Raw genomic sequence first — 22,238 nt, 5'->3', positions numbered from 1 at the left:
TCAGCCATTACTGTCTGGTTTGGTACAGCACCCTCTCACAATGTACCAAAACCACGGTGAACTGTCAAGATAGCAGAATAGGTCATTGGCTGCAGTCTACCATCACTGCAGGACTTGGATGTGTCCAGGAGGAAGATGGGGGCAGGAAAGATCACTGCAGACACTACCCACCCCGCACACTGAGTTTTCCAAAAGCTCCCTTCTGGAAAGCGCTGTAGGGCTATTAAAACTAAAACTTTATGCCATCTTGAAAGTTTCTTTCCCCAGACAGATAATCTGATCAATCATTCTAGTTAGCCCCCTACCCACTTTATCTATTTCCACATTCACTGCACTGCTCTACATTGTAAACACTTTAAACCTCTTTTAAATTCTATAAACATGCTAGTATTTATGTACATTCTATTCCATATTTCTACTAGTTTTTAATATACTTAATTATTTTTTGTTGCATGTCACACTCTGATCACCTCTCTGCAGCAAATTCCTAATACATCTAAATGTATATGGTGAATAAGGTTGATCCTTGATTGGACCTGCCTCAACCATTTCTACAGGCAACTCATATGTATCGCCCTACATGATTTTTAAAAAACCTGTTCCTCCAGTTCCTATTAAATCTTTTCCTTCTCACTTTAAACTTACGCCCTATAGTTCTTGACTCCCCAATTCCAGAAAAGAGATTGAATGCATTCACCCTAGCTATGACCCTACAATGTACAGACTTCCCACATTTATAACGTTTCTGTGTGTGTGTGCGCGCGTGTGCCCGTGTGTGCGTCCGTGTATCCCAGTTAATCTTCAGGAGGAAAAGAGGTCTAGACCAACAGAAGTGCAATGACTGGACCATGTCTCCTTTGTGTTTTCTAAGATCAAGCTTCTAAGTTGTAGTATAATTGCACAGCTTCATGAAAGTAAACATTGTCCGAGCATTTTGAATCAAGTGGTTTCTGCTTTAAACGCAGCACCATGGGATCTTAAGGTCCTAAATATGTAAGACTTTGAATTTATTTCTAATCGTCACAATGAGTGGTTATGGCTCTATATTAGAATGGTTCCAGTCTGGTTCCATTTTGATGTGGAACCAGACCGCAGGAGGCCGTTATCACTGTCCCTTCACGGACAACTTTATTCTAAAACCAAACTAATACAAAACTGGATTATCTGGAATAAATTTGGCCAGGAGCCAAATTATTTCAATGGCAATAACAGGTAAAATTTGATTAGTTCTTCTAATTAGGCTTCTGATTAGGTTTCTGCTTGTGTGTGGGATTGACCTCCTTTATTTCAAATCTTTAGTTTTGCTTTCTTAAAGATATTTCAAACTCTAAGTAGTTCTGGGACTTGAGGAGGTGAATTATAGGGAATGACTGAAAAGGTAAGAACTGCATCATGGGAGCGTAGGAGAATGAGGGAGATTTGATAGAGGGTAAATGGATGCAAGTTTTTTCCATTGAGGTTGGGTGAGACCACAACTCAAAGTCATGGGTTAAGGGTGAAAGGTGAATTTAAGGGGAACCTGAGGGGAAACTTCTTCACTCAGAGTGTGGTGAGAGTGTGGAACAAGCTGCCAGCGGAAGTGATGAATATAGATTTGATTTCAACATTTAAGAGAAATTTGGCTAAGTACATGGATGGGAGGGGTATGAAGGGCAATGGTCCAGGAGTGGATGCATGGCACTAGGCAGAATAATATTTGGCATGGACTAGATGGGCCAAAAGGCTTGTTTCTCTACCCTAGCGCTCTAGGACTCGTACAAGTGAAATCTGTGAATAGTATGGTGCCAGAGTGTGACAACTCACGGCAAGCAGCTCCCTACAGATCTAATCAGTACTTCTATTCTAATTATTCTTTTTTTTAATCTAAATCGTCCCTTGTCCAAACTAAAGCAATAAATGCCTGCAGCAAGAGGCAGTTTCTGTGGAGACAAATACCATTGACCTTTCAGGTCAATGATAGGTTAAGAATCTGCAAATTTAAATGCCTCTACTCTGCAGGTCGTGAGTACTTCCTGCACAGTCTGTTTTCTTATCCAACTATGCACGTTTATCTGAACTTCATTCCACCATGTTAGCAATTCAATAACTATCTTCGAAAGCTAATGTTTCAGCTCTATAATACCCTAGTTAGACCACACAGTGTTCAGTTCTGATCGCCTCATTAGATGAAGAATGTGGATGCTTTGGGGAGGAGGCAGAGATTTACCAGGGGAGAAACACACACAAAATGCTGGAGGAATTCAGCAGGCCAGGCAGCATCTATGGAAAAGAATAAACTGATTTCGGGCTGAGACCCTTCAGCAGGACTGGAATGGAAGGGGAGAAGTCAGAGTAAGAAGATGGGGGGAGGGGAGAAATAAGTACAAATGGCATGTGATGGGAGAAACCAGGAGAAATGGAGAGGAATGAAGTAAAGAGCTGGGAAATTGATTGATGAAAAAGACAAAGGGCTGGAGAAGGGGGAATCTGATAGGAGAGGACAGAAGACCATGGAAGAAAGGGAAGCGGGAGGAGCACCTTCAAAAGCTGATTAGAAAACATATCTTGTAAGATTGAGTGAGTTAGGGCATTTACCTTTGGACCAAAGGAAAATAAGGCAACTTGACAGTGGTATGTAAGATTATAAGCGAATAGATAGAGTGGACAGCAAGCACCTTTTAACCAAAGCAGCAAAAGCTTATACAGAGGACAAATCATAAATACAGTACAAGAGATTCTGCATATGCTAGAAATGCAGAGCAACACAAACAAATTTCTGCAAAAAAACAGCTAAGTCAGGCAACATCTACGGAGTTCATCCAACATTTTATGTGTGTTACTAAAGGACATCTTTTCAAGGTGAGCAGACGGAAGTTTTGGGGAGATGTGAGGTGTAGATTTTTTTCAAAACAAGAGTGGTAGGTGCCTGGAATACACTGCTCAAAATGGTGGTTGAAACTGATACAATAGGGGCATAGAAGAGATTCTCAGGTATGCACATAGATGAACGGTCAGGTGAGAAGGCAAGAGAATAGGGCTGAGAGGGAAAATAAAATCAGCCATGATGGAATGACAGAGCAGACTCAGTGGGCTGAATGGTCTAATTCTGCTCCTATTTCTTATGATCTTACGTGTGCATAGTCATACTGATCAGGGTGGAAAGGACAGGAGAGAGACTAGTACCCTAAAACCATAGGATAAAGGAGATACCTTATTCAAGAGCTTTAACAACATGAGCATAAAGTGTGATGAACACATTGTTTGACAGATATCTGGTTTGTAGTGGGTTAGCACAACGCTTTCCAAAAGGTGACCCAGGTTCAATTTCCGCCACTGCCTGTAAAGACTTTGTACATTTTTCTCTTGAATGCGTGGGTTTCCTCCAATTGCTCTGGTTTCCTCCCAGTCCAAAGAGGTACCAGTTGATAGTTAATGATCATTGTAAATTGTCCAATGATTAGGCTCAATGTGATTCAAAAGCCTGGAAAGGCCTTTCCACAATGTATCTCAATAACTAATTATATTAGCAGATGGTTAACTTGAAAACAGCTACTCGAGATGTACAGGGATCAGGTACAAGGGCTCAGACAGGGCTCTAGAGAATTACTAGATAATAGAACATAGAACAATACAACACAGTACAGGCCATTTGGCCCACAATGTTGTGCCAACCCTTAAACTCTGCCTCCCATATAACCCTCCACCTTAAATTCCTCCATATAACCAGGTAACCAGGAAGGAACAAAAGAATGGACTTAGGAGAGCTAGAAGAGGGCAAAAGGAGGCCTTGGCGATCAGTATTGATGAAAACTCCAAGATGTTCTACCCATATGTCAAGAACCAGAGGATGACTAGTGCACTGATCAAGAAGAGAGGAAATGTTTGCCAAGTCGAAGGAGCTAGGGGATGTCTATGACTATGTTCTATAGAAAATATATTCCTTAGTTAACATACGCTTTACATGTCCATTTCAACTCAAGTATAAGTACATAAAAGAAATATAATCTTTTCTTTCAAAAAGAAATATAACCTCTTCCTTTCCAAAGAGGAAGAAATTTTCTTTCAAGATGATTATGCCATTACAAAAATGCCAGTAAATTAAACTAGTTGAGTCTTAAAGGAATGTAAAAGGGAACTATTACTGCAAGTAAGACATGCAAGGAACCATTCTCATCTTCTGAAATGAATCTGTGCTTTCGTACTTTGGGTGGGCCAGTAGTTGGTACAGTGAATGCTTGTTATCGTCCAAACTCATCATTGCCACCAAAAAGCATTTGATCACTTCCCAGGCCTGGCGACGGTAATAGGGCTCAGTGTTTGCACTCTTCAGACAATCCAATGCTGTTTCAATCGCCTAGAACGAAAAACAAAATGTTTTCACTCACAATCTAAACCAGTTAGTCATCCCTTATGCATTACTAAACCATCATCAACATATCTGCACAGAATTTGAAGAATTTCAAAAGGATATTTAATCTGTGAAGACTTGTTTAACCTGTGGCACTGTCCTGCACTGAGTTACAAAGAGCAGTGAGACATCACATGGATGAAAGAACACTGAAGGGTTACGTGAGAGGAAAGGGTTAAACAGATCTTAGAGCAGTGTTAAAGGTCAGCTAAGCATTGTGAGACAACCGGAGCTGTAGTGGCATCCACACCGGACAAGTAATAGGTTGCTGTCCATTGTGGGCACAGAACGGAAGAGCAAACATTGTGGGCTGAAGGGCCACAGGATCTGTACAGTTCAATGTTCTAGGAAGGACCTACAGCTGTCTGCTGTATTCTTCTAACAGACACTTGTTAGTGGGCGACAGGCAGAGTTTTTTTTAAAAATGGAGGGGCGGAGATGAAGAAAGGTTTGAAGAGAGGAGGAGAGAAAGAGAGAGAGAGAGAAAATGGAAGGTGGAATGGAAACATGGCACTACTAATGCAGATTATGTAAAGAAGATACGTGTGGTATTTGTGGGCACTTGGTAGGCACACATTAACTGCATCACTTACAACAGTGACCTCATTTTAAAAGTGGCACTGAAGTGATTTGAGATGCAGTGTTAATTTGCTTTTACCAGACAATGCGTGATTTCACACCAACTTCCAGAGCTGAGCATCCACAATTCATGAGACTATTAAGGCATCAACTCTTACCACAAAGTTGCCCTGTAAGAATCGACACGACTGTTTATACACAGTGCCATCAAGTGGCAGGACTCACAGCACAAATGCAGAGCAGAAGCACGGTGGTTCTACATTCCGTACTAGCTGAACCACACTGACAATGCTTGGCTTCACAATCAAGCTCATGAACTAAAGAATAATAAAACGAGCAGATTGGAACTGTGGGCAGCACACATGGCCTGAGTCAGACGGCCAGGGCTCAAATCCCACTTGCACCACCATCAAAAACTCAAAATCTCGATGGATCTCTAATACTAAAGGGATGCTTTTAAGTTGAGAAGGAGAAAAGTTCAAAGGAGATGTGCAGGGCAAGAGTTGTTTTTTTTTAAACATAGAGATTGGTGAATGCCTGGAATGTGTTCCAGGATGGTGATGGAGAGATTGAAGAGGACCTTGGGCAGGCACATGAATATTAGAATTGGAATATTAATGTCACAGGTACCGGTGGCGGGCGGTGGGGTGGAGATACATCCCGACCAAAGCTCCTTCCCTCCACTAGCCTGAAGGTCACCCTTGGGTGTGGCTGGGGTCACCCATCTTGTGAAGACACTACCCAGAGAAGGCAATGGCAAACCACTTCAGTAGAAAAATTTGCCGAACCATTACGGCATTGGAAAGAACATGATCCCCAACTTTATACAATGACGATGTACTGACTTACAGTGAAAAATCTGATCATTACACAGTGCATTAAGGCATTACAAGGGGAAACAAAACAGATACAAAATAAAGAGTAACAGCTACAGAGAAAGTGCAGAGCAGGAGCAAGAGCATAATGAGTGAGATTGTGAGGACAAGAATACATCTTATTTTACTATGGGACAATTCAACAGCAGGGTAGAAGCTGTCCTCATACACACTTTCCAGCTTTTGTATCTTCTGTCTGATGGGAGGAGAAAGAGGAAAGAATGTAGGGATTCGCTCTGAGAGATGGGAGAATGTAGATAGGACCATAAAGGGATTAGTTTAATTCATGGTCGTTAGTTTAATTAGTTTTTCTGTTCCTATGCCTTATTGTTCTATGACCTGCAAGGCAGCATTAATGGATGTGTTTCTTTCTCCACCTCAGTCTGCCCTCTAAAATAGATGTGAGAAATCCCATGCCTCTGGGATAAGATTTCCAGTTGAAGTGGTAGAGGCAGGTTCGGTATTGTCATTTAAAGTAAAATTGGATAGGTACGTGGACAGGAAAGGAATGGATGATTATGGGCTGAGTGCGGGCCAGTGGGACTAGGTGAGAGTAAGCGTTCGGCACAGACTATAAGGGCCGAGATGGCCTGTTTCTGTGCTGTAATTGTTATATGGTTATAAGATTTTCCCCACAATGCCCTGCCCAAGATTTATGCCTCACAAATATAAGGGTTAACGTGTGAGGAGCATTTCATGGCTCTTGGTCTATACTTACTGGAGAACATAGTGGGTGGGGGGAATTGCATCGAAACCCATCAAGTATTGAAAAGCCTGGATACAGTGGACATAGAAAGGATGCTTCCTACAGTGGGGGAGTCTAAGACCAGAAGACACAGCCTTGAATAGAGGGAGATCCATTTAGAATAGTGATGAGGAGGAATTTCTTTAGCAGAGGCTGTTGGATTTGGGGAATTCAATGCCACAGAATACTGTGGAGAACAAGTCATTGGATATATTTAAAGCAGAGGTTGATAGCCTCTTGATTAGTAAGGGTGTCAAAAGTTACAGGGAGAAAAGAGGACGATGGCGTTGAGAGAGATAATAAATTAGTCGTGATGGAATGGCAGAGCAGACTCAATGGGCCAAAAGGCCTAATTCTGCTCCTCTGTCTTACAGACACTTAAACAGATGTCTGGAACAGGTTTTCTGATCATTAACACATTAATCTTTGTGGGAGCTTGCTTCACACAATCAACAGCTCTGTTTTCCACTTAGCAGCAGCAGCCCCACTTAAAAATTATTTGATCCCAGCTGAAAGGCATCTTTGAATGTCTGGAAAAGGACAGAAGTATTGAGTCTTTCACGGTAGCGTAGCGGTTAGCGCAATGGTTTTACAGCGCCAGTGAGCAGGTTAAGTGAGGGGATCAGTTGGCTGAGAAGCGGTGACAGAAACTTAAGGGGGTTTTCCAAAGCACACAGAATAAATGCATCCTGATCTGAGGAATGCCACAGTGTCAACCCACCACCCACGGTTAAGCAAGTTCACAAGAGTATCAATATAAAGCAGAAAACAAGAACAGTGTTGGATCAGGAAAATTAATTAGAGTAGATAAAGCTAGCCAAAAATGCAAAAAAAAACCATCAGACTGAGGAAGAAGTATAATTTAAGTAACTTTGACCATGGAATGATTGTTGGTGCCAGACAGGGTGGTTTAGTACGATCTGGGATTTTCACACACAACGGTCTCTAGAGGTTACAGACAGCAGTGTGAAAAACAAAAAAAAACATCCAGTGAGCAGCAGTTCTGTAGCTGAAAACACCTTGTTAATGAGAGAGGTCAGAGAGAATGGCCAGACTGGTTCAAGCTGACAGGAAGGCAACAGTAACTCAAATAACCACACGTTACAAGTGGTGTACAGAACAGCATCTCTGAATGCACAACACATCGAATAGGAAGTGGATGGGCTACAGCAGTAGACCACACAAATACGTTCAGTGGCCACTTTATTAGGTACAGGAGGCACCTAATAAAGTTGCCACAGTGTATTTACTGAAGATTTAAAAGAGTAATTATAACAAAACAATTTGGGGTGGGGGTTAAGAAGACAGAAAGAGGCAGGAACAACATTATCATTTAAGTAGTACTTAGATAGCTACGTGGATGGGTAGAGCTCAGAGAGATATAGTACAAAAACAGGAAGAATGGACTAGTTGGGTGAACACTGTGGTTGGCATGAACTGGTTGGGCCGAAGGGCCTGAGGTATAGCTGCTTTGTTCTATAATCTGTGAGAGAGCAGAAAAATCACAACCAGCATTTAGAAATCAGTCTTTACTATGCAGGACACAAATATCACCCAAGCAATAGCTGTGAATCAGAAATCTGAAGAAAGGGAAGTCCTCAGGGAAGATATAACAACCAGGAAATCAGCATATAGCACACTGTTGGAGACAGAGGCTGATGTCTCTAGGCCCTGATGGACTGTATCCTTGTGTCTTCAATCAAGTGGCTAATATAGCGTAGCAGTTAGCACAATCGCTATACAGCGCCAGAAATCGCTGTTCGGGGTTTTATGCTCCCAGACCATAAGATGCAGGAGCAGAATTAGGAATTTCAGCCCATCAAATCTGCTCTGCCACTCAATCATGGGTGACGTTTTTTTTAAAAACACTATTCTCCCCCTTTCTGCACATAATGCTTTAACATTCTTACCTTTCGAGCCCTGCCTTAACTATAGCCAATAACAGCCTCTACAGCCACCTGTGGCAAGGAATTCCATACAGTTACCACCTCTGGCTGATGAAATTCCTCCGCATCTCAGTTTTAAATGGTCATTCTTTCATTGCAAGGCTGAGCCCTCAAAATGCTAGACTCTCCAGTCCCTCCACATGCACCCTGTCCAGGCTTTTCAATACCCGGTAAGTTTCAAAGAAACTCCCACACCCCTTAACCGTCTGAGCTCCCTGAGTACAGGCCCAGAGACATAAAAAGATCCACATACTCCTGTACCTAATAAAGTGGCCACTGAGTACATTTCTGTAGCTTCATGGCCTTCTGCAGGTTTGATGTTTTGTGTGGTCAGAGATGGTCTTCTTCATACCACTATTATAACGTATGATTATTTGAGTTACTGTCAGCTTGAACCAGTCTGGCCTTTCTCCTCTAAACTCCCTCGTTAACAAGCAGCTGCTCACTGGATGTCTTTCTTTTTTGTTTTTTGCTCCATCCTCTGTCAACTTTAGAGATGGTTGTGTGCAAAAATCCCAGGAGATCAGCAGTTTCAGAGATACTCAGACCACCCCGTCTGGCACCAACAATCATTACGTGGTCACAGTCACTTAGATCATTTCTTCCCCATTCTGCTGTTTGATTTGAATAACAACTGAACCTCCTGACCAGGTCTGCATGCTTTTATGCATTGAGTTTCTGCCATATGATTAACTGATTAGATATTCGCATCAATAAGGCATACCTACTAAAATGGACACCAAGTGCATGTAAAACCTTTCATTCGAGACCATTCTTGCAAACCTCCTCTGGACCCACTCCACGGCCAGTACAACTTTACAATAACCACGAACCTCACCTTCTCCATTGGAAGCTGGATTGAGGCTTTGCAGTCCAGAAACTCGGCTGTGATGCTTGGTCCCTGAACCTCGGTGACGATGTACTGCAGCTTCTGGGACTCTTTCAACATCTTCCGGTTGCTGCCCCCAAACTTCCCCAGTACACGATAGGCCACGTGGGAAATGCTGTCGGCTGGGTACCGTAAAGTGCGCCATAAAGCCTTTCGGGAAAAACAAAACAGGCTTCAATTCATAACCTGACACTGGTTATAGACACAGTTTGTGAGCTCTGTCACTGTCTGAAGTGCTGAAAGAGTAACCACTAAATGCAAGAGTAGTGTGGCTCTGGGACTAATATCCGATGATTCAGTCAGAAACAGGCCCTTTGGCTCAACTCATCCATACCAACTGAGCTACCTACCCAAGTTGGTTTCATTTGCTAATATTTCCAATATCCCTCTAAACCTTTTCAATTCATTTACGTCAACAGCCAACAGAGTGAGAGGATGTGCTGAGGACAGTCCACAAGTGTAGTCACTCTTCCAGCACCAACACAGCATCCCTAACCTATACGTCTTTGGAATTTGGGGCAACCGGGGGAAACCCCCACATGGTCACAAGGAGAATGCACAAACTTCTTAACAGATACAAGTGGCAATTGAACCCTGACTGCAGGCACATTAATAGTGATACACTAACCGCTCTATTACAATGCTGCTCTATATGATGCCCACAGTCATTTATTTCTTTGAGTTAAACGTACTAGTTCTCCTGCCATCTCCTCTCCCTTCCCATCACAGTAGCATTGTGGTTAACACAACGCTTTACAGTTCCAAAAACTTGGGTTCAATTCCTGACACTGCCTATAAGGAGTTTGTACGTTCTCCCCGTGACCACATGGGCTTCCTCCAGGTGCTCTGGTTTCCTCCCACAACCCAAAGATGTGGCTGTTGGGTAGGTTAATTGGTCATTGTAAGTTGCTCCATGATTAGGCTCAGATTAAATTGTGGGTTACTGGGCAGCAAGGTTTGAAGGGCAGGAAGGGGCTATTCTGTGCTGTAACACAATAAATAATAGATAAATAAACATCTCTTCTCCTTCCCATCCACTACTGTTATGATTTGATGAGCTAGAATCAGGTCCAAATGGCTTTCCTCCTGTCTCTGCTTTCTCTTCTTAGTTTCATTAAGCAGTGTATTTCAGCAAAAGCCTATTCCAACATCATCATTAAAGTATTAACCTGCAATCCATAACACCCATAGCCCTCATTAAAAGTTAAACATTACTAAATTTGGCAGAGAAGAAGTTCACATGACACTCTAGGTTCTGTTCATAAATACTATACAGCCAGTGTTTTCCACCAAGACTGCTTCAGCAGAATTACAAAGATTAAAACAGCAAAGCAATGCTGCAAATTAAATGGTATTGATGCAATCCAATGGTATTTACAAGGCCCAGTGCATTTAATTCTTGAAGCTTGGAAGTTTACAATACTGAACTACTAGTCCAAGGCTATTAGTGTTATGAAAAACACTTTCACAAGCTTCATTTGCCACATCCACCAGTGAACGAATAGAAAGGATTTCAGTGTGGCACTGCTTTGAACTGCTCCAGATAGATGATACCTGTTTTGTCATCACTTGACATTCTTCATCTTTGAGTTTGTCCTACACCCTACGATTCAGAGATTCAGCACGGAACTGGCCCTTCCACCCCAATGAGCCGTGCTGCCCAGCAATCCACCGACCTAACCCCAGCCTAATAACAGGACAAACTAACTGATACGCCTTTAGACTGTGGGAGGAAATCAGAGCACCCAGAGGAACATACAAACTCTTTTCAGACAGCGATGGGAACACTCCAAGTTGTAGCAGTGCTGTGCTAATCACTAAGCTACCTGCTGAATACCTAAACAAGTTCAAGGGGGAAGTGATGAGGAGTGGTGAATGGGGAGACTGGAAAAGGGTTAAGAGAGGGTGAGCAACAGTTAAAAGGGACAAATGAGGTAAAACAAACTGCTCATCAACAAAGCATAGGTTATGAACTGTGCCGGATCGATCGCGAGAATGTGGCAAGTGCACAAGCGGTGTGGCAAACCGACCACGCAGTGAATCGACGGGACCTCCTACGCAGGGGAGACACTCCCTTTTGGCATAGGTTTGCACATTTTCAGTCACGGCAGACACTATACGTTGCCCAGTGTGTACGTTTACTAACATGACTCAATAAAAATGTTTAATTCTAATGCTCTGTTGTCGTCCTTACTCCTCACATACATAACAGAATCTATCAAAGAAATGAGAGGTTTATAAAGGGCAGGGCAGAACAATAAAGTTAAGAAAATGGGGCTGGCTCTTTAGGAAAATAACACATTTGCAATCCAACCTAAGCCTTCAACATTACATTGATCAGAAAAGCTGATTCAAATAAAATATAATGAAGACTTAAAATACTGGGAACTGGCAGATATATGAAGAAGATTAAGAGTGACAAAGGAACTCTGCACCCAAAAGATAACTCAGTTATGGGAACAACATTAGGAAAAGACTATATAAATGGACAATTGGTTTTATTTCTGAAGAGAAAAGGGATTAATGTATCTGAAAGGGAGTTTGATCTATTAAAGACCTCACTTTGAATCATTAGACTCTTGGGCATCTAAAAATATGACGTTCTTGATATTCATCTGCTTCAAATCTTCTCAAAAGATTCTCTTATCAAAAGCACAGATCTTCAAGCAGAAAAATGTAATTTACTCTGCTTCAATAATCTCCCACAATCTAATCCGTTTACTCCAAATTGTCCAATGATTCATTTTTCAAAGCCCTAATATTGACACTCTTGGTCTGTTATATTTATTCCTCAATTCAAGCAATTGGACATTTTGAAATCAGTTCTGGAAAAGAATTGGATCAGGCTGTACACAATGGAGCAAGGCGTAAATAATTCATGCATTTTCCTTTTTATGATAAGTACTCTTTCACTTATTCAGCTTCGTAACTTTTTTTTTGACTTTGTGTTAAACCCAAATATGATTATTCAAGTCCCTCTGGATACTCAGTACTTTACCTGTGGAAAAATATGATACCCTTCCCTATTTTAACCAATAAAATGGAAAACTTTATACAAGTCTGAAGACCCACACACAATGTTTTTAGAACAGCTTCTTCCCCTCCACCAGCAGATTTCTGAACTGTTATCTGCCTTTTCAACTACTTATTTTTGTAACGTATGTCTGCACTAGTCTCCTGCTACAAAACAGCCAATTTTCACAACATACCTCAGTGTTAATAAACCTGTCCTGCACAAAACGTCAAATGTTTACTCTTTTCCATAGATGCTACCTGACCCGAGCTCCTCCTGCCTTTTGTAGGTGTTGTTTAATAAACCCGATTCTGATTTCTACCAATACTCCATTCTAAAAGAACCTTGCTCTCTTTTAATCCACTTTCCTTTGGAGACATTTTGAATGCACCTCAGAATCCAGTTTCCCACTTAGCTTTGAGCTGTCACCAAACTGGGATAAATTAAAGTCAATCCCATCACCAAAATCGTCACAGTGCACTACCAGCATCAATTCACGCTGTAATTTACCATTTATAACCACATAACAATTACAGCATGGAAACAGGCCATCTCGGCCCTTCTAGTCCGTGCCAAATGCTTACTCTCACCATTAACTCACCTCTTATCTCCCATTAACTCAAAGGCAATCAGGTTACCTCTATCATGAAAGCAAAGTAACACAGATTTTGGAAAACTAAGGAAAAGACATTTAAAAAGAACACACTACCAAGAGAAACATTATGCTATTCAGCACCTTGAACCTGCTGCTGGATTAGATTGTTGAATTTTATTTTCTTTTCAGCTTAACAATTAATTGTCTGCTTGTATTTTATATGATACTTATATATTAGTAGTTGCTTAGTATGCTCCCTAGTGGTCACAGTACACGTTTGCCGCTGTTTAAAATGTCCTCTTTGTATGATTCTGAAAAGCTCTGGAAGCTTCTCCATTGTCTCATTATTTCAAATGGGATTTTCTGATTGGCTGATTCTTATCTGTGAATTTGAATGGAATTTTTCTTATCAATGTAGTATAAAAGCTGACCACGTAGTGGTGCCATCCTCTTCATTTTGCTTCTATCTCCCTTCATTTAGTAGACCTCTAAAATTAAAAACACCCATCAAATCTATACCAGCTCTTAAACCCATTCCATCAGTCCCTTTCCCACACTTATATCCCTTGAAACTCTGTCCTCTCTAAATAAATTATCTATTATCCGCACACAACAATACCCACCGACATCACCAATGTGTCCTCCTCTACATTGGTAAGAGCCAGCACAAATTTGGTGACCACATTGTCAAGTACCTGCGTTCTGTACACCCAGGCAATCTACGGCTCCCAGATGCAGGACCTTTCTATTGATCTCCTCATTCCCAAACTGACTTGTCTGTCCTCTGCCTCCTCCACCGCCAAGGTATGACCAAAGCTAGCGTTGGAGAGAGTCCAGAGGCAGTTTATGACAATGATCCTGGTAATGAAAGGGTTAACCTCTGAGGAGCGTTTGATGGCTTTGGGCCTGTATTCACTTCAGTTTAGAAGAATGAGAGGAGATCTGACTGAAAGCCACTGAATATGGAAAGGTCAAGATAGACTGAAAGTGGAGAGGATGTTTCCAATAATGAGAGTCTAGGACAAGGGAGCAAATCCTCAGAATAGAGAGACGTTCCTTTTCAACAGAGATGAGGAATTTCTTTAGCCAAAGGGCTGAGGATATCATTGCCACAGATGGCTGTGGAGGCCAAGTCGTTAGGTATATTTAAAGCAGATGTTGATAGGCTCTTAATTAGTAAGGTCATCGAAACTTAAGGGGAAAAGATGGGGAAAATAAATCAGCCATAATTAAATACTAGAGCAGACTTGATGAACTAGATGGTCTAATTCTGTTCCTATGTCTTATGGATTTGTACATAACCATGCCACCACAGCATCTACTGATTTGGGAAGCAACAGGTCTGATAGGGTCATCCGATGAGACAAGAGTGCGTTTTACCTGCATGAGCTCAGCTCGCACTGGCTGGATGTGGTCATATAAGAAGTCCGGCTGCAGGTTGTCGACACACAGCTCCAGTGTCCGCAAACCCTGGCTCACCAGAGTCTGGGATCCGTTGAGTGCTGATACCAACGGGTCCATCAGCATTGGCAGGTAAGGCAGGAGGGAGCTGAGTCGGACAGGCACCGTTAAGCAGAGCTCAACGAAGAGATCTTTCATGTGCTGCTTGTGCAGACCACTCTGCAGCATGTTCAGCCCTGGAATAAGAACAGAGTGTGTACAGCAGCCACCATACCTTCTAACAACAAACAATAGGAAACCTGTAAATGCCAGAAATCCAAGCAACATACACAAAATGCTGGAAGAACTCAGCAAGCCAAACAGCATCTATGAAAGAGTACAGTCGATGTTTCCAGCGAGACCATTCAGCGGAACTGCTGAAGAGTCTCGACCAGAAACATTGACTGTACTCTTTTCCACTGATGCTACCAGGCCTGCTGTGTTCCTGCAGCATTTTGTCCGTGTGCCACCATATCTTCTACCCTGGTCCTGCCCCTGGGCATTTATTTGGTGGAAGAGATAAAGGGCTGGAGAAGGGGAAATCTAACAGGAGAGGACAGAAGAGCATACAAGAAAGGAGACGGGGAGGAGAACCAGAGGGAGGTGATGGGCAGGTAAGAAGAGAAGGTGTGAGAGGGAGACAGGAATGGGGAATGGTTGTTGAAAGTGGGGGGGGGGGGGGGGGGAATTACCAGAAGTTTAAGCAATTGATGTTCATTCCCACTGGGTTGGAAGCTACCCAGACGGAATACACGGTGTTGCTCATTGTGGCAGCAGAGGAGGCCATGAACTGATGAGTCTGTTGTGGTCATCAGCTGTATCTGGGGCAGCCTGCTGTATATCGGTGAGACTCGACTTGGGTTGTGAGACCGCTTCATCCTCTACAAAAAAGTGGGATTTCCCATTGCCCACCAATTTCAATTCTACTTCCCATTCCCTTATGTCAATCCATGGTCTCCTCTACTGCCACAATGAGGCCACACTCAGATTGGAGCACCAACACCTTATATTCCATCTGGATAGACCCCAACCTTCTCTTCTTACCTGCCCATCACCTCCCTCTACCCTTTCTTCCATGGTCTTCTATTCTATCAGATTCCCCCTTCTCCAGCTCTTTATTTCTTCCACCAATCAACTTCCCAGCTCTTTGCTTCAGCTCCTCCCCCTCTCCCAGTTTCACCTATCACCTGCCACTCTGTACTTCCTCCTACCCCCTCTCCACCTTCTCATTCTGACTTCTCCCCTTCCTTTCCAGTCCTGGTGAAGGGTCTCAGCCCGAAACGTTATTCCCCTCCATAGATGCTATCTGGCCTACTATCCTACTCCAACATTTTCTGTGTAGCTACAGATTTCCAGCATCTGCAGTACCTCTTGTGTCTATGGCATTTATCTTTATGTTTTTCTTACAATATTACAAGCTTCTGCACTTCAGAAATCAGGCATGCTAAACGCACAATGCTGAGATTAATATTGAAAATAAATGGAGTCTGCAAAGAGTTGTTGACCCAGCCAGTTCCATCAAAGACACAACCCTCCCTGTCATTAAGGATATCTACAAGAGGCAGTGCCTGAACTAAGGACCTCCACCATCCAGGTCACGTCCCCTTCTCATTATTACCACTGGGGAGAGGGTGCAAGAGCTTGAAGATCCACATTCAATAATTCAGGGACAGCTTCTTCCCCTTTGCCCTCTTCCTGAATGATCAATAATCCCTTAATGTTCCTTCATTTTTTGTTTGTTTTATTTATTTATTTAGTGATACAGCAAGCTAACGGGCCCTCCTGGCCCCACGAGCCCACGCCACCTAATTACACCCATGTGACCAATTAACCTTCAAGTCTTTGGAATGTGGTTCCTGTATTATTTGTCGTTAATTTAACGTCTTTCCCTGATTCAGTTTTTAAAAAAACATCAGGAAGTAGTTTAGCACTCAGCGTTATCATTTAAGGAAAGCCACTTTGAAGTGAAGCGTTTTCAGCTTTGTATCTGCAGTGTATGCAAGAAAGCAGGATGAGGACCCAGTGGGAATCATCTTCTGCAAGGAACCTGTGCCAGCAAGTGCTCACTTCAATTAAGTCCACAATACATTCCACTGAAGCTTGAAATAAATTGATTGAACATGGAGTTATTTCCTCAGTTAAATAGTCAGAAGTTAATGTAATTGCGTCCGTACCTTGCAGCAAGTTAGGGAGTAATGGGAGAAACTCCTGGTAAAGGAGATCGTGGCTGCCACCTCCAATGGATCGGAAAAGGGCTCGAAGCAATAGAAAGTAGTTGTATGGTTCCTTGGCCGTCTGGGCAAGCTCCATCGAACTGTTCACAATCTTGTGCAGATGTGGCTATAATACAGAGGGAATTATGTTAAAGGGTTTCTTATTTTGATTTTAGTCGCAGTGCAGCAAGTAGCGCTCTCCTGAGATCCAGCATCTACGGATGACCACAAAACAGCGTGGTCAGAATTACAGAGTACTGTGTGCAACTTTGGTCATCCTGTTACGGAAAAACATGATTAAACTGGAAAGAGTGCAGAAAAAGTTTACAAGGAAGTTAAAACCATAACACATAGGAGCAGAATTAGGCCATTTGGCCCATTGAGTATGCACCACCATTCAATCATGGCAGATCCATTTTTCTCCTCCTCAGCACCACTCCCTTTAACTTTGATGCTGTGTCGAGTCAACAACCTTATCAATCTCTGCCTTAAACATACCCAAGGACCTGGCCTCCACAGCCGCCTGTGGTAAGAAGTTCCACAGATTCACCACCCTCTGGCTAAAGAACTTTCTCCACACCTCTGTTTTAAACAGATGCCCCTCTATCCTGGGGCTGTGCCCTCTTGTCTTAAAGACTCTCCCACCATGGGAAACATCCTTTCCAAATCTATTCTGTTAAGGCCTTTCAACATTCAAAAGGTTTCAATGAGATCCCTCTTCATCTTTCTAAATTCCAGCAAATACATACCCAGAGCCATCAAACGTTCCTCGAATGATAAACTTTTCATTCCTGGAATCATCCTTGTGAACCTCCTCTGGACCCTCTCCAATGCCAGCACATCTTTTCTTAGACGAGGAGCCCAAAACTATTCACAATACTCAAGGTGAGGCCTCACCAGTGCCTTATAAAGCCTCAGCATCACATCACTGCTCTTGTATCCTGGACCTTTTGAAGTGAATGCTAATATGACATTTGCCTTCCCTCCACCGCCTCCACCTGCAAGTTAACCTTTAAGATGTTCTGCACAAGGACTCCCAAGTCTCTTTACATCTCAGATTTTTGCATTTTCTCCCCATTTAGAAAATTTTATTTTTACTCCCAAAGTGCACGACCATACATTTTCCAACACTGTATTTCATTTGCCACTTGCTTGCCCATTCTCCTAATCTGTCTAAGTCCTTCTGTAGCCTTCCTGCTTACTCAACACTACCTGCCCCTCCGCCAATCTTCACATCATCTGCAAACCTGGCAACAAAGTCATCTATTCCACCATTTATATTATTGATATACAGCATAAAAAGTAACATAAAGACAGTAAGCAGCCTCCTGTGGCACCCTATCAAGGGCCTTCTGAAAATCGAAATACACAACATCCAATGCATCCCCTTTATCTATTCTACCTGCAATCTCCTCAAAGGATTCCAAAAAGTTCATCAGACGATATTTTCCCTTAAGAAAATCATGCTGACTTTGTCCTACCTTGTCCTGTGTACCCAAGTATTCCATAACCTCATCCTTAACAAATGACTCCAACGTCTGCCCAATCACAGGTCTATAATTTCCTTTCTGCTGCTTTCCTCTTCTCTTAAAGAGTGGAGTGATATTTACATTTCCAGTCCTCTGGCACCATGCCAGAGTCCAATAACTTTTGAAAGATCATTACTAATGCCTCCACAATCTCCACTGCCATTGTTTTCAGAGCCCTAGGGTACAGTTCATCTGGTCTGGATGACTTATGTACCTTTAGGTCTTGCAGCTTTTTGAGCACCTTCTCCCGTGTAATAGTAACTGCACTCACTTCTCTTCCTTTACACCCTTCACCATCTGGCACACTGCTAGTGTCTTCCACACTGAAGACAGATGCAAACTACTTACTTGGTTCATCTGCCATCTCCTTGGCCCCCATTATTATTTCTCCAGCCTCATTTTCTAGTAGTCCTATATCCACTCTCTCTTTTATTATTTTTACATACTTGAAAAAGCTTTTACGATCCACTTTGATATTGTTTGCTAGCTTGCTTTCATATTTCATCTTTTCCCTCCCAATGATTCTTTTAGGTGCTCTGTAGGATTTAAAAACTTCCCAATCCTCTTGACTTCCCGCTAATTTTTGCTTTGCTGCATGCCTTCCCTTTTGCTTTCACTTCCCTTGCCAGGATTAGAGAGCCTAAGTTATAGAAAGAGGTTGGCCATGCTGGGTCTTTATTCCTTGGAAAGTAGGAGAATGAAGCATGATTTTACAGAAAGTCATGCTGAAGATTAGATGAAGTTGTTACGAATGATGAACAACTCTGATGGGCAGAAGGGTACAAAATCGCCAATGCCCCCCCCCTTTTGGAGGATCGCAAATCGCTACTATTCCGATGCTGTTATCAAGGAAGTGAGAGAGAGGCAGGACTCTGCCAGGGCAGTTGTTATTGATAACGGCTCATGAAAAATTAATGAGAGAGAGACAACTCAGAGATACACAAAGTGGAATGTCTCCTCCTAACAAAAGCGGAACGGAACCATTGATTACTGCTATTGTCTTTTGGAGAAGGTTTGTGTACCTGGTACTGTTCTATCCATTGAAACCCCTCAGGGGGCAACCAGAGTGGGCTGGTTTGATGGGTTGCATCATCTCAACCTGATTGACACCTGAGACCCCGTGAGCGGGGATAAAAGTAAGGTCTGGGGAAACACCCCTCAGACGCACCAGGAGAGACGCTACGAGACCGGTGGGGGCTTGTGTGTGTGTCCACCCTTGCCTGGGTGACGAGTCCACCACGGAACGGTCTAGCTAAAAGGACAGAGGGGTCATATGTGAATGGCCACAACAACGCATCGACGGATCAAGATCGTAAAGTCGGCAAGTCAATAGCTGTTACTGTTCTCTCTCTCTCTCTCTCTCTCTCTCTCTCTCTCTCCAACAATTGAAACACCTGACCAACAACTACCACAGCCTGCATGAACTGAAGTGAACTTTATATTTCCATCTGACAATTCATTATCCCCTAGACAACGATAGAGCTTATTTCTTATTGATTATTATTATACCCGCACTTTTAGGTTTAGTATTGATGACGTATATTATCTGTATATTTGCATTGATATTATTTTTGTGTATTTTTACTAATAAATACTGTTGAAAATAGTATCACCAGACTCCAACGGATACTCCTACCTTTGCTGGTAAGATACCCAGTTACGGGGTTCGTAACAAAGTTAAATAAGAGAAATGTCAGGTCAGGCTTGGTCTTCACTCCTTGGAGTAGGGGAATGAGGGGATGACCTTATAGAAGTGTTTAACATTATGAGAGGCGTAGATAAGATGGATGGCAAGTAGACCTTGCACCTTATTGTCTGCCTGCATTGCACTCTCTGTATTGGCAACACTTCATTCCGCATTATTTATTATTTTCCCTTGAACTACTTTGTACTTCAACGCACTGCTGGAATCAAGGATCTAGGATCAACCTTATTCCTAAAAGATGCGTATATGTACGAGGAATTTGCTGTTGTGTGTTGGTCAGGGCACGACATACAGCAAAAAACATCATTCAATATTTATAAAGATTAATTGTCCTCATAGAGGGATCAGAAGTAGAGAGAGTGAGCAATTTCAAGTTCTTGGGTGTCAATATCGCTGAGGACCTAATCTGTTCCCATCTTATCAACGTAGCTATAAAGAAGTCAGCAACTATATTTCGACAGCAGTTTGAGAAGATTTGGTATGTCAGCTAAAATAAACGCAAATATCTACATATGTACCGTAAACAGCATTTTGATTGGCTATATCACCATCTGGATGGGGGGGAAGGGGGGAGGCTACTGCACAGAATTGAAGTAAGCTCCAGAGAGTTGTAAAATTAGTCAGCTCCATCATAGGCACTAGCCTCTAGAGTACCCACAACATTTTCAAGGAGCAGTGCCACTCTTCCCGTGAATGTGTGAGTGCTTCAGTTTCCTCCCACTTTCCAAAGATGTACAGGTTAGGGTCAGAGGTTGTGGGCAGCATCCATCATTAAGGACCCCCACCACCCAGGACATGTCCTCTTCTCATTGTTATCATCAGGGAGGAGGTACAGAAGCCTGAAGGCACACACTCAACAATTCAGGAACAGCTTCTTCCCCCTATGCCATCCGATTCCTGAATAGACATTGAACTCATGAACACTATCTCACTACTTATATTTCACAACATAAGCCAGTGACAGTAAACCAGAGTCTGATTCTGAATGAAGAATTATATAAAAATAAAGTAAGAAGTACTTCTGCAGAATAAAATGGGACAAATAACTAACTAAATATCAGCATGTATTTACAATGTAAACATTATAAAAAGTGGTTTAAAGTGTTTAGAGTGTAGGTAACAGACATAAATGCGCTATATGCATGGTATGCAAGGTTAAGTTTTTCACTGTACCTCAGTACATGCGTCAATAACAAACTAATTTATCAATATGTTACGATGTTCTTCCTAAGTATTGCACACCTCCAAGTTCAAAACATGTGTATGAAGCCCCTCTTCAGAATCAGTGCCATAATCAAACTAGAGTTAAAAATTATTCAGATAAGACCACATCCGGCATTTTGTTAGTCACAGACCTTCTACTGCAAATCCATTCTCTTTCAAGTCTATCTGAATGCCTTGTAATTCCCTGCCAAATGAGATTAGACTTTGTGGCCCTCAGCTACTTCCTGCAAAGCATTTGCAAGTTCTAACAATATTTTGAGTCGGGAGAATGAAATCTAACCCTCCCCGTTCTCCCTTTAGTGAACGGTGCAATTGCTTTACTGTGGCCTAAAATATACATTAAATTCAATACCTCACTGACAGTCACAAAAGACACCAAGATATACAGAAACCGAACTTCAGGCATTTACTTTCTATGTTTGTCTAGCTCTAGAAGCATTATCCTTGCAGATACTCTGGGGAATATCCAGTGCTGGGAAAAATGCATTATTTAAAAAAAAGGGGTGGTTGAGTAACATTTTATAAGGCCAGCAATTGGAGTTCAATTCCCGCCGCTGTGTGTAAGGAGCTTGTACACTCTTCCTGTGAATGCTTGAGTGCTTCAGTTTCCTCCCACTTTCCAAAGATGTACAGGTTAGGGTCAGAGAGTCATGGGCATGCTATGCTGGTGCCAGAAGCATGGTAATACTTGCGGGCTGCCCCCAGGATAACCCTCAGACTGTGTTGGGCATTGATGCAAATGACACATTTTACTGTACGCTTCGAAGTACATGTGACAAATACAGTTAATCTAATCTGAGCAACACACACAAAATGCTGGAGGAACTCAGCAGGCCAGGCAGTACCTATGGAGATGAAGAAACAGTCAATGTTTTGGACCGAAACCCTTCAGCAGGATTTGTCAAAGTTCGGAAATTGTCAAAGTTCAGAAAAAAGGAAGTAATCACATCATGTAATTGAAATTAAATTGTCTTCAGCATCCCAGCTGTTCCTGACATCAAAGTAAAAGAGATGAAAGGACAGATGACCAAAAGATTGGTCAAAGAGGAAGGCTATGAAAAAGAAGCAGAGGAGTTCAACGTCCAAATTTCAAAGCAT

At 42.3% G+C, this 22,238-nt stretch overlaps 1 protein-coding gene across 1 annotated transcript in view; it reads right to left on the bottom strand.

Annotated features, from left to right (window-relative positions):
• trrap (transformation/transcription domain-associated protein) overlaps positions 1-22,238 on the bottom strand; it is a 305,269-nt gene that overhangs the window by 244,259 nt on the left and 38,772 nt on the right. The window contains exons 19-22 of the mRNA XM_073060184.1: positions 16,644-16,809; positions 14,410-14,666; positions 9,371-9,571; positions 4,182-4,333 (exon numbers count right to left, since the gene is read on the bottom strand). Of these exons, the coding sequence (XP_072916285.1) occupies positions 4,182-4,333; positions 9,371-9,571; positions 14,410-14,666; positions 16,644-16,809 (776 nt within the window). The remainder of the gene's footprint in view (positions 1-4,181; positions 4,334-9,370; positions 9,572-14,409; positions 14,667-16,643; positions 16,810-22,238) is intronic.

This window comes from Hemitrygon akajei, chromosome 11, assembly GCF_048418815.1.
Source record: "Hemitrygon akajei chromosome 11, sHemAka1.3, whole genome shotgun sequence".
NCBI classification, from domain to species: domain Eukaryota; kingdom Metazoa; phylum Chordata; class Chondrichthyes; order Myliobatiformes; family Dasyatidae; genus Hemitrygon; species Hemitrygon akajei.
Note: the sequence above shows the minus strand (reverse complement) of the source record. Positions and strands in the feature narration are given on the sequence as shown.